At 37.1% G+C, this 13,042-nt stretch overlaps 1 protein-coding gene across 3 annotated transcripts in view; it reads left to right on the top strand.

The window, feature by feature from the left end:
* Positions 1-10,643, top strand: part of LOC149077040 (protein eva-1-like) — a 165,611-nt gene extending 154,968 nt beyond the window's left edge. The window contains exons 7-8 of one of the 3 annotated variants that reach the window (XM_089244778.1): positions 6,010-6,186; positions 8,788-10,643. In XM_089244778.1, the coding sequence (XP_089100904.1) occupies positions 6,010-6,186; positions 8,788-9,152 (542 nt within the window). In that variant the 3' untranslated portion in view covers positions 9,153-10,643. The remainder of the gene's footprint in view (positions 1-6,009; positions 6,187-8,787) is intronic. The other 2 variants (XM_089244780.1, XM_089244779.1) reach the window with 2 other exon arrangements.
* Positions 10,644-13,042: the final 2,399 nt, after the last annotated feature.

The raw sequence follows: 13,042 nt of genomic DNA, 5'->3' as shown, positions 1-13,042 counted from the left end.
GAGCTGCAGAATTGCCGCATATCTGACCCGCGGAATGAGAAAAATGTGCACCTCCTGCTATAAATTATTTAACCTCTTTACGATCACGGACATTATATTGCGTCCAAACGTTAGTGGAGTAAATTCAAATAAGTTATCTCTGTTTTCCTCTCTCTCTCTCTCTCTCTTCACCAGCACGAAGCTTTATAGTAACCTTATTATCAACGAAAGTTGTACTTTTTCTTTCCACACTTTCTTTCTATAATCCTGTTTTTGATTTTTTTCCTGCATATATAATGTATGCATATATATATGCATGCTCTAATATATGCATATAAAACGAAAGAAAATACGTAGGGTGAGGGTGAGAAGAGAATCTAAAATATTCTCTTATCTACCTTATGTCTTTTATATAGATACTTTTTCTTTTTATGTATAATTTTCCTTTAAGTTTTTCTAACGTTTTATTAGGTCAGGTCGAGGTTACGAGATTTGTCACCGATGCATGAAATAAAGATTATTAAGAGAGATAGGGCCACCATTCCTTACTCTGAACACTGCGTTGGTTGTGTTAATGGTGTCTTTTATCTCGTCAACCGTCTGTCATATAGAGGTATGATTCTAATTTTAAAAAATACTCAAAAGGCGTTTAAAATTCTTCCTGTTGACAGTGAAAATAATGTTTGTAACAAAAAGAAATCTAAATTTGTATACGGTTCCCCAGTGCTTTAACTTCCAGTTAGAAAGTCGTTGCCCTGTCTCTCTCGATGCTAATAAAAAAATCCATGTTCCAAGTTCAATATTCCCCTAAGATATTTGAATTCAAAAATCTGAGAAAACTTAAGAAAGGACAGCAAAAAGTATCGGACAACGCGCCCTTTTCTTATTTATGCTGTTCTTTCACCGATTTTTGAATTTGCATAATATCTGCGATTATCGCACTTAGAAACTTGGATTTTTTTTTAGCCTGAGGAGATACAAGAGCAACAGCTTTATAATTGGAAACAAGAGGACAGGGGAACCATGTACAAATTTCGATTGCTTTCATTTTGTTATACACTGTATTTTCACTCTCATAACTGGTACAGGGCGATTTCTGAAAGCCTTTTGAGTATTTTTTAAATTATAATCATACCTCCACAGCGGACGGTTGATGAGATAAATCCCTCATTAGAACTTAGAGGGCAACTTGTATATAAAAATACCTCTTCCTCGATAATATTTTTTCAATAAAAAATAGTTCACAAACCATCGATTTTCGCGGAACGGAATTTATTTAATCATGATCTGAATATTCATTAGGGGCTAATATCTATCTCATATAATGAAAGAAGCAGACTTATTTTATAATTTAAATATATCTATACCAACAATGCATGCGTTTATTAAAACCAAAACTGACATGAAAACTTTGTATAATTGATAGTTTGAGAAATTTATCGGCGATAATAATCTAATGAAGATAAATGGTCGTTAATTGATGGCTTCTTGAGATGATGTGATATGATTGAGTGATACTCGGATAAAGAGATCTCACCGATAAAGAAAGTCACCGATCCTAGAAAGTGACTTTTTCAGGTTTTTGACGAGATTATTCTTGAACTTGATATTTAAAAAAAATTGATGTTTTCTTACCAACGCCCTGCTCGCGCCAGTATCATCCTTGTGAGGAAAAGAAATGATCGGTTTCAGATTTGGTGATTTCTATGCCCTACGTCCAATCACTATGCGGTATTTGCGAGCCAATCAGGAAGATTCTACGCTAAATAAGAAGAAACGAAATAGGATGTTGTGTTCCAAAAAGTGGCAAACTTGCTAGGTAGTCTGAATGACGTTTATGGCAAACAGTGCAGAATCCTTCTATCTCTAGGAGGTGCTGATTGAAGACGTCGTAAACTAATTGATATATGGCAGGATAACCAATAGCTTGGACAAAAAAAAACACTCTTCCGTTCTTTCTTTCTTCTTCTGATATAACCCCCTATATAATTTCTTATTTATATTACACATAAATATTTTTTTCTTAACCAGTAACTAGATTTGCGTATTTACAAAAGAATGTTACCTGCTCTAAACTTAGCCGCACTCTGGGCAGCATGGTATCCTTTGATTTCACAGATAGGTTCACCGATCTCATGTGACCATCCAGCTATAGTACTGATTACATTTTTAGTGAAAAATACATAGAATAAGAATACGAATAAAAATCACACAAGAGGCCTTTCAAAGAAGATAACTGAATTTTACAAATCCTATGGAGTTCCACTTACCCTGAATTTCTAGTTTAGTGTAATTTAAATAAAGAGTAAATGTCTTATATAGCCAAAAGCCAATAAACAAATCGATTTTTTTCACACTTCACGGCTAATCTTTACCATTCACTATCGAGACGGTATTGATACTTCAATCAACTTTCATTTCGGTTTTTTCTTTCTCCTTTCGAATAGAATAAAATAAGAGACAAAATTAATTTATGATATTATATGATATTTTGTAAATATACTCACTTTTATTTACCCTTTGAAGAAAAAGCGCAACGTATTAACTCTTATATGTATTCGGGTTTTATATATTTTCTACTGAAGAAAAAGAGACAGAAAAGTAAACAGAAACTCTGGGGAGAAAAAAAACGTGGAGGAAAGAAAGAAGGAAAAAAAAAGGAATGAAAACAGGAGACGTCAGGAGAAAAAAAAAATAGGAAAAGACATAGATGAGAGGAAAGTAAAAGGAAGCGTGAAAAGCGGAACGAAAATATTTTATATCTTATGAGCGTAAAACTTTCTCCCAAGTTGTGTCTCTTTTTCTTCCTTTGGATATTTCTTGTTTTTGATTCTCTGTCGGAATATCCTCGTCCCAATGAGAGAAGAGCAAAAGGAAATGATTCTGACAAATGACTTTCTCGCTTCAGATACCTGGAATAAAATATAAGAGGTGATGATTTCTTGCCTAAAGTCAAAAGAGAAGCATGTAAGAATGAAAAAATAAAATAAAATAAAAATAGAGTGATGGCCGCTAACGCCAAATACTACAAATTTCGAAGCTTTAAAGGAGACGCTCGTATGTCAAGCACCGAGGAGAGCACACAAACGAGATAGCGATGCCACATATACGTATATATAAAGCAGCAAAATGGAATAAAAATTTGGAAGTGAAAGGGATGGTTTTGGTAAGATTAAACGTCTGAACATATATTCCGATAGAAATGATCCGGGAACATGGCTTTCGTACATTGAGCGGACAATGATGACGAATCCATAGGGAATGTTATATGAGATGAATGCAAAGACTGTAGAATGGATTTCTCAAGTTCTGAAAGAGCAAAATATGAACCTCATAGGAAACTGAAATAGCCCGTCAGTCATGACAAGAGTTTTGGCCACGGGTTTTTAAAACATAGAAATAAAACTAAAGGTTTATCACTTTTTTATAAGGCCGGAATTACATTATAAAAGTTTGAAAAAAGTTATTTTTCTAGAAAAAGAACAAAACTTGAAAAAAAACCAACCAATAAACCTATTGCACACATTCGCTCGAATGTATCCGACACGCTCATTGGTTGCGTCTTCCAAGTTTTATAAAAGCTCTATTATAAAAATTGTTTAGTTTAATCCTGGATGTAAGCAGGTGAAAGGCTTATTGGTTGTTTTATTTAAGTTTCATAAAACCTTTTATAAAACTTGATAAATTTAACCGATAAGCTTATCACTTGCATTTGTTGGAATGTGACCGATAACCATATTGGTTGTATTTTTCAAGTTTTATAAAAGACTTTTTTTTTCAAATTTTATAGTGTAATCCCGGCCTATAACGGATGAAAAAGCATTTATACAAGTTTGAGAATAGTTCGGTTGGACTACTGCTAAGTGGCTTCATCCATTCAAATTCACGTAATTCTAGGTTGCATCTAAAGATGAATATGGTGGAATTTTTTTCACTGAAACCATTGGCTGAGATTTACGGTCTCACTGCCCCCGTTGAATATGAGGCATACTATATCTGAAATCCACCTGTTATTTGAATAATGACTTAGGCCTTCATGACTGCCATTCTGTTACATTAATGCTATTTCTGGACTGTTAGGCCATATTCTCCAAAAAATCTACTTCACGTTTTGTCCACATCTATGGCAGGGTTCTTCGGAGGTAATAACGTGTTCGTCTCGGCAACACGAAAGAAAGGTGTCGTACCAAGGAGTTATTGTTTGTCGATAGACCTACTACTCATTGTTGGACCTTCGAAAATGCCATCCAAAAAGGTGAACGAAACATCAGGAAGTGAATTTCAACAGCTAACAACGCAAAAACTGCATTTATGTTACTTGTATTATTGATGTGAGGACATTCAGAAGCGACAAATGCACACAAGATTCGCGAAGATGCAATACTGAATCTGTGTGTGTGTGTGTGTGTGTGTGTGCGTGCGTGCGCGCGCCCCCGTAACTCTGGTCATCCAGACATATTTTTATTTTTTATGTATAAGTGTTCTAATGGACCGTCCATTCCGACAGATCAAACACTTTTTAGAAATTTTATAAGCAACTAGCTATAATACCCGGCGCTGCCCGGGTTTTCTTCAATGAGGCTTTTTTTGGATCACGTGATATCTCCCTCTCTTTTGCTTGAGGGACATACAAACCGTGTCCAAGTTAACCAATATGGCGACCTGCGCGATTCATGAAATAAACAAATCTAGATTTACACAGAAACGTAGAAATGAATGTATATTTTTCTTTTTTTAAGGGGCGCTAGGTATTTCGATCCCCCCCCCTCCCCGAACTTCAAGTTATCCATCTGTCTGTTCCAGCTTCCAAAAATCCTTCATTAAAGCTGTGGAATTTTTTCGATGCACTTTTCACGGGCTCATAACTAATTTTAAAATATCCTAACCCACATGAATTTATGCGAATAAATATCAAAAGAGACAATATGGAGACATGAGAAGATATAAATGAAATCAATGATATTGCTCGAATATCCAACTCAAAAGTATAGGTTTGGCTAATTACTTCATATTTAATCTCCTGGGCTTCGTATATCTCTAAGCGAACTGAATATTTCAAAAATCGAGAATTCAATACAATTTTTAAAATTATTGATGGGGCGGAAAATCCCACTAATTTCCGCATTTCTACAGTAAAATCGACAATTTTAGCACTGATTTCTATGGAGGGATCACCCTTTTCCTGACTCTCAAAGCGATGCTGATGATGATTATGACGTCTATTCAAAAAGCCTCATTACTGAGAGTATATTGAAAATGTGGCAAACCATTATAAAGGCATAAACTATTATACATATACTAACAGGATTAAAGAAGTGACAAACCGTTGTAAAGGCATATACAGGTCTGAAACGCATTGCTAGGGAACCACGGTAACCAAAGTAAACGTTCGGAAAGTGATTGTTGAGGCCCAAAAACCATTGTTGCCGGACAGTTTTTTGCCCATTTGGGGCATTTGCCCTGGGCTGACGAAATTTTAAAGTAGCCTATCGTTCAAGTCGGGTCCCATTTGGTATATATGCAAAATTTGGCGGCGATCGATCTAAAATTGTAGATTTGTATAGAGAACATACACACACACACAGAAAATCAATTTTATATATATAGATTGGCTACTTTTTTTCATTTTTCGGTGGAACTTAATACTGTCCCGCATTTTGTCGTACCCAGGGTCTCTATATATCCCTTATTTTCTCGATAAAGCATGATCAGTTTGACCCTTATTCAAAATAAAGTATTCAATACGCTGAAAATTTTTCTATCACAGTGATTTCTCGTTTAAGCGTTGGAAGTTGATCACTGAAAAAAAAAAGGAATAGGTGAGAGAGACGTATAAGATCAACATTTTGCTATATCTTTGACTGGGTCCGTAGAAAATATTCTTATTACTGAAAGAAACTGAGAGAGGGTGCATAAGAGAGACATCACTGTAGTGGTTATCAACTTGAGTATAAATTTTGGAATATAAATAGCATTGAGATCGGATCTGATTAATTTTGATACAAATCTTATTTGTGTGTTTGCTTGCAGACAGTGAATTGAAGGACCCGGTGGTCGAAGGCGGACAAACGACCGTCAAGACGGACATGCAGAGCGACGAGAACAACTCGGTGGAAGACGGCGATTCCGGATCGACCAAAGAAAAAGGTCAAAAAGAAGTTGTTGGATTCTTGTCAGAATGGGTATCCGCTCTGAACTTCATCAAGGGTGAGGCTTACGTGCCTGGGAAGACCAGCAGCACATTGTAAACAGCAGTAAAATAACAACCAACCATCGACTAACAAATAGCATGAGCACGAGTTCATGGGAGTTTCGACATCTCGAACAATGTTTATATGCTGAGTATTTACTGGTAGAGGGAAAATGTAGTCGAACTCGGTTATAAAGATATCGAATATTCCTCTAAATGTTGTCGTTACAACTGAGGTATCGTTACAACCGAGGTTGACGTTTTTGAGACCTTTTCGGCGGGAAATGTAATCAGAGGCAATGGTGTGAATGTAATTTTTGTTCCTTTGTGTTGATTGTGACCGTATTTGACCAAGAAAGATACGGGTCATTGTGATATTTCTGTGCTCAGATAGCAAAATGTTGTAAGAGTCACTTTTCAAAAAAAATTAAGTTGGTTGCATTCCGGAACCTCGTTCGTTAAAATAATGGCAAGTGGCAAATTTCACCTTTCTCTTTCAGGTTATGAAGAAACAACGGAAGATATAATATAGCAAGTATTACGCTAAAATGCCGCAGTATCACATGTTGGCAAAATATTATTTACAAATTTGCCACCGTGAAATGAAAAAAAACAAAAAGCATAGTATTTTGCCATCTGAGCACAGAATTAATAAGAGGCATCGCTGATTCTCGCCAAAGCTATTGCAAGACGTCGACAAAATGGCCAAATATTGCTTATAAATAACACTTGGTTAAAAATACAGTGCTACAGCAAGTCTGCTAAAATATTTTTTCGGGAGAAAAAGGAATTCGGCAAATATGGGAGATGAATATTTAGTCACATTCATATAATAGGCCTTGTTCAGGTATAAATCTAACAGCATCCCACAAACATTCCCTGGATGTAACCAGGTCTAATCTTAACAATTTCTTCGAAAAGCGTCATTGAAGGGAAACAAAAGTGATGAAAAATTTGTCGTTATATCCGAGAAGGTGGTTTCTCTTCATTGACGTTATAAGCAAGGTTCATCAACATTGTTCTCTATGAAAATCTTTCCGGACCACCATAGTTATAGATGAGGTGTTGTTATAACCGAGTTTTACTATAGCCGTAATTTTCAAAACATCCATAATCAAAATCTATAGTGTAATACTGAATTCATTTGAATCGGTCGTGTACCAAAAGATTTAATATACCAATATAGTATAATATATTAGAAACTAATGAAACTGTATTTCTGCGATGGTGGGTAGTGGGAGTATAGGGAGGATTCTGCTCTCATTTACAAAGATTTCGTCAATGGCTATAAATAATGTCATTTCTTACATTACAGTCAGACATTTTATCATGTGATTTTATCATGAAACTTTGGTCATGAGTTTTGCAAGAGAGAGAATTTGCGGAGATGGTCTCAGCACCTGGACCTTTCGGCTCTAAAAAAACAAGGATCAAACATTTCTGTGTCCTTGGGCTGCAACAACTATTACTGAACCTTATCTTATAGCCGACAACAACCCAGGCAATATTTCTTTGGGGCAACTATACTACTTATCCACACATGAAACTCGTAAACATTCCTCTGGAAAATTTCTATCGAATTCGTCACTTATAAGAACGTGGTGCGCGTATGTATAAGCGTGGCCTTAAAGTATTTGGATCGTCAGAGTTATTCTTGATTTGTGCTACTACTACTTTACCGCACACCAACTCCGGTCCTATCACCACGTGTCAATTTCTTTCCGATGGAGACGGGTGGGAAATAATGGCGACATCTATCGGCAGTCACCCCAGGCTCGGAAAGTAAAGAACTCGTTTTATATCCCCCCCCCCCCAATTGAAACTATGGACCCTGACGGTAACCTTCATTATAGAAGACGAGCATTTTCTCAATGGAGCACTCTGGCATGTTATACTGATGCTGTCATCTATTTATATTTTGAAGTGACAAAGGACATACGCTTGAATTTTTCATTTTGGGTAGATGTTGTGTTGAAGGTGTGTCTGCTCTCTGCTGGAAAACTTTAATTGTTAAAAATCGATTGTTGGTAGTGTGGCATCGAAAAGCGGGTGTTCCGTGGGCTTCCCTGGATGCGTAGTTACATATTCTGGTGGTGACCTGTCAGAAATTCCTCAGTGTATCATCTGGTCACCGTATCGGTTAGTAAGTTCTTGAGCCTCTTAGAGAGCAAGCACACTTTCAACACGATACTTACATAATATGAAAATTCAAGCATTTGTTCTCTTTACCCCCAAATGCAGAAGGAAAAGGACAGCACCAGTATAACACGAAACAAGTATAACTCTAGCTACATAAATGCGTTAAGGCTACACATACACTCTAGATAGACATTCCTTATACCGATTCTTTAGGAGTCCCGCAGGGGGGGGGGGATGTGTACGACGTGCATAAACGGCTAAGTAGTCGTAGTTATTAAGCCTGCTTCTGGTCTTTGGAAGGAATTTTTAATTACCTTACACACCATAACTAACTTTTGGATCTTTAATGAGGAGGTGGTACATCCCTTTAAATTTGGCTCCCATGTTCAGGAATTTAGAATTTGATATATGCAAATTGCAATTATTTCCATGAATTATGTATCAACACATTTATCTTTTGCGTTAACGTTTTCTTGCAGATAACAAAGAAAAGTTCATCTTATATCTCTCCCTGGGCATAAGCGTCGCAGTGGTAGCTTTCCTAGCAGTCTTGACCACGAGGATGTACATGAGGAGATCGCGCCAGCGCCAAGAACGCGCCAAGCCGCCGATACCGCCGTCATCGTCGCCCATAGCCGGAGGCGGGATTAGTCCGTTCGGCGACGACTGTACAGACTTGGACCATTTCGATAATCCTGCCAGGCTCCACGATTCCGATAGTCTGGAGGTCGTCCGGTTCGCGAGCTCGAGATCATCACTGAAGAGAGCCATACCTATAGACGAGGAAGAAACTAGCCTGCCCAGGGCACCCGTCAGGGCACTCAACAACTACTACTACAGTTAATCTGCTTGAAAGAGAGGAGGAAAAGATCTATTTAACAGAAAAAGAAATCGCATTACACCACGTATAATAACTCGGAAGCCTTGATCCGAAGAAGTTCGATTAGGTTTTTCTATCGGTGTTGGAAGACCAATTTAGATCGAAGTCTCGTCGGAATTCGTCCGGTGGTCACTTTTGTTGGATGCCGGGTGCTGAGGGCCCGAGAACCTTTGAAAATTGCACTTTTCGGGGGGGAATGAAGGACAAAGTACACGCGTACATATAAAGAGATATATTGTATAATCTTAATCATGTTCTGTGTCTGCAATGGGTTATATCGTTGCCAGAAGCTCTCAGAAAGTTACAAACGGGTATCGAACTAACATAGTTTTTCTTCATCATTTTTTTCTGTTTTTTGAATAGCTTCGGGCAAAGATTATTACACCATGTTAAATGTAATTTCAATACAATGATCTCAGAGAGAGAACAATTCTCACGGGATTCGAAAGGTTTTCATTTTCGTAAGAATAAGTACAAATGAATTATGTTATAATACTTGTGCGTGTGTGTGTGAAATCGTCTCGACGGGAGAGTAGGAACCACGAATCAGTGCCTTATAATAATATTAATAATTAAAAATGTAAACGCTGTTTTTTTTTTCTGTCCTCGTGCTGGATTCTGTTCCTATTATTTTTGTATTAATTTATTTCGTCTTTTTTTTCCTTTCATAATGAATTGTAATATTTAAGTGCGTTGAGTTCCCGGTAATATCTCATGGTTACGATGGTAATATGCGCATCGGTTTTGAGTTGGCTGTTATCATACCAGCGTAATATGGAAACGTCGCAACGCCACATAATGTTTTTTTTTTTTTTTTTCAGGTAAAATTTGTAAAATAAGAAGTAAATTTTGAATTTAATACATGTAACTTCTTAGTCACCCGACAGATAATAATCGAAAAATCAGTTGATGAGAAAACAGCAGTTAAATTTACATTGGGATTTTGGATTTCCTTGACTTGGCCAGACATTACAAACGGAAGGCTGAGAGATTGATTTTTTAAAATCTCTTTACGATTACGGGCGTAATATTACGTCCAAACTCCAGTGGAATGATTTAAAACAAGTTCTCCCTCTTTGTGGTTTTTTTCTCTCTCTTCACCATCGCGAACGTTTATACATACATATATATATATGGTAACCCTATTATCTATATTTTTTTTCCACACACGTGGTGTATCTTTCTACTATATACATGTATTTGTAAGAGCGAAATCGAACAAGGTAAGGATGAAAAGGACTGCCTTATCTAATTATACTTTTTCCTTCATTTTTTTTCCTTCCCCTCCCCACGTTTTTCTAACGTGTGGTTAGGTTAGGTCAAGGTTACCATATTTATCACCTATTCGTTAAATAGCGATAATCCAAATTTCTTGCCGCTTGAACGTGATGTGGTTAAAGAACTAACCGAAAGCCTATTTCTAAATCAGGGGTTTCCAACCCATGGCCCGCTGACAAAAAAAAAAAAAACGTCAAAGAGTGCTGGTGACTACTACTACTACTTAACCCTGCATACACCTCGTACACATTCTTCTACGGAATTTCCAACAACCCGGCAGATGCCAGAATATCTGTTCTGAGTGTATGTCTGAACGTGACGTATTTATGTTGTCAAGTTGCGCTTGTTTCGTGTTCGTGGTGCCATATTGCTTCCATTTTCTGAAGTAAACATGGAAATGCTTAAATTTTCATGATATGTCAGTATCGTGGTGTGTAATTCTGCTCGCTCTCTGCAGAGGAATTTTCTCAAAAGGAAGACCGGCTTTAATTCACTTCTCGAAACTGGAAAACCTCAGAAAACCACCTTTAGCTGACCACCAGTCTGCAGTCAATGGGGTTCGAACGTGGATCCTCAGGACGAGAATCCAGCACGATGCCAAGAGAGTCCTACATGACCGCACAGTGACAGCACTGGTGACTGAATATCTGTGCCGATACATTTAGAACTATGAGAGTCTTTACCAGATTAAATAGTAATGATTTGCATTTGGTACATTAAAAGGGCAACCGTATCAAATTCGGGAGACCCTGAGCCAAAACAGACTTTGACACCTATTATTTCATATAAAGTATTTGCAGGGGCAGAATTCGGCATCCGAAAGGTATAAATAATTACAGAATTTGCAAACAATTGCTGAAAAAAAAATCTTAATGAAAGAAATAATTTTATAATTATTCAAGAAAATTATAATTGATGAAAATTCAAAATTTGATGGAAATTTAGCTACAGAATTACCAAAAGAAATAATTGCAGAATTATTGAGAAGAATTTCGGAATATTTAAAAGTAATAGCAAAAGAAATAATTTCCCAGTTTATGAAAATTTCTAATATTAAAAAGAAAAAACATTTTCAGAAAATTAATTAAAAAAATTGGAAAATCTGGGTGAAAATTTTTTTTCAAAATAAATATTAAAACTTAATAAAAGAAATGGTTTTACATTAAATGTGTGTGTGTGAGAGAGAGAGAGAGAGAGAGTTCAATGATTTGGGAAGCCTGTTCAACACGGTATGACTTGTTGGCCCGCGGGCTTCCTGGGAAATTTTAATCTGGCCCGCAATGCCTGAAAGGTTGAAGACCCCGTGCTTCGAACCAACAACTGTGAATTTCCAAATTGGCACAAAAGAAATATTTCCTTCTCGAACCTGGGGTGACCGCCGATAGATGGGTGTCTACCCAAGTCCTCTCAGTTCACAGACAAAAGAATAGACATTAGGATAGAAGGAAGAAGTGTGTGTGAAGAGAAGAAATTCAAACGCCTAAAAACAATCTACTGTAATAAAAAGTGATACCTCTGCTGAAGAATTTTTTTGGCTAACGAGAATTTCTTCTGAACGTTTATCTGCCTTGGGAAAGGAATGGGGATTCGGCTATCCAATATTTTGGCTGACGTGGATGCATGAGCTTAAATAAAACATCCGCATCGTGAGCCACAATCCATCGGCGGTCACCCCAGGCTCGGTGGATAAAGAACTTGCTGCGTACGTTCTATGGCCGGATTCGAACCCATGGATCTTCGTAGTGGAAGACGAACATCTTACCACTGCACCACTCGGGCACTACCAATCCAGCACTAGTCGTAAACCCCCCCCCCCCTAAATAGCATGTTCATCACAACTCATCCTACGTCTAAAGTCAATCAAACCTAGAGAAAATGGAGGAACAAAATTTATATCCTTGATAAAGAAAAAAAGGCAAAGGGTGAAAATTCAGATTTCTTGCAAGTCAACATGTCAGTGTTACATTCATGTCAGTAAAAGGTCTTATCCAACCGCAATGCAGAATCTCATGCAGATATTGGTGAACTTCCGTATGACAGTGGCACGGACACTAAATTTGACGTCAATGAAGTGTTTTATAAAATGAATATTTTTATTGTTTTCCCAGGTTGTAAAGATGTCCATTTATTTTTTGAAAGCATTGAAGCGTGGGTTGAAATGTAAGAATATTCTCCCATAATATCCGTCGTGTGACTAAGAGTTCGAACGTATGATAATCATTAAAAAAAAACTCAGAGACAAACTTACAATTACATACCAACGTACGTAATTAACATATGCAGGGTGTTCCAGAACTTTACTACCGAAAAGCAATTGGTATACGTCAAAGAAAACAGCTTTTCAACGGAGTCCAGGGTCGTAATCCTCTTATTCGAGAGATACACTCATTACCAAATTTCAGAAGCCACCAACTTATGGCAACCTTGCTCACTTCCGAAACACGACAGAGAAATTTCTCTTTTGCCGTTACGGAGAGGGATAAAATTTATCCTTTTCTTTGTCTCTCTCTAATAACAATGTGTGGTGTGTATATGAGAAGAAAACTATTTCTCTCTCTCTCACTACCCCATATCAC

The sequence above is a fragment of the Pholcus phalangioides genome, unplaced genomic scaffold (assembly GCF_987345545.1).
Source record: "Pholcus phalangioides strain wild (caught in Gottingen) unplaced genomic scaffold, Ppha-v1.0 ptg000015l_1, whole genome shotgun sequence".
In the NCBI taxonomy this organism is placed as follows: Eukaryota; Metazoa; Arthropoda; class Arachnida; order Araneae; family Pholcidae; genus Pholcus; species Pholcus phalangioides.
The sequence above is the reverse complement of the archived record's forward strand: the minus strand, read 5'-3'. Positions and strand labels throughout refer to the sequence as shown.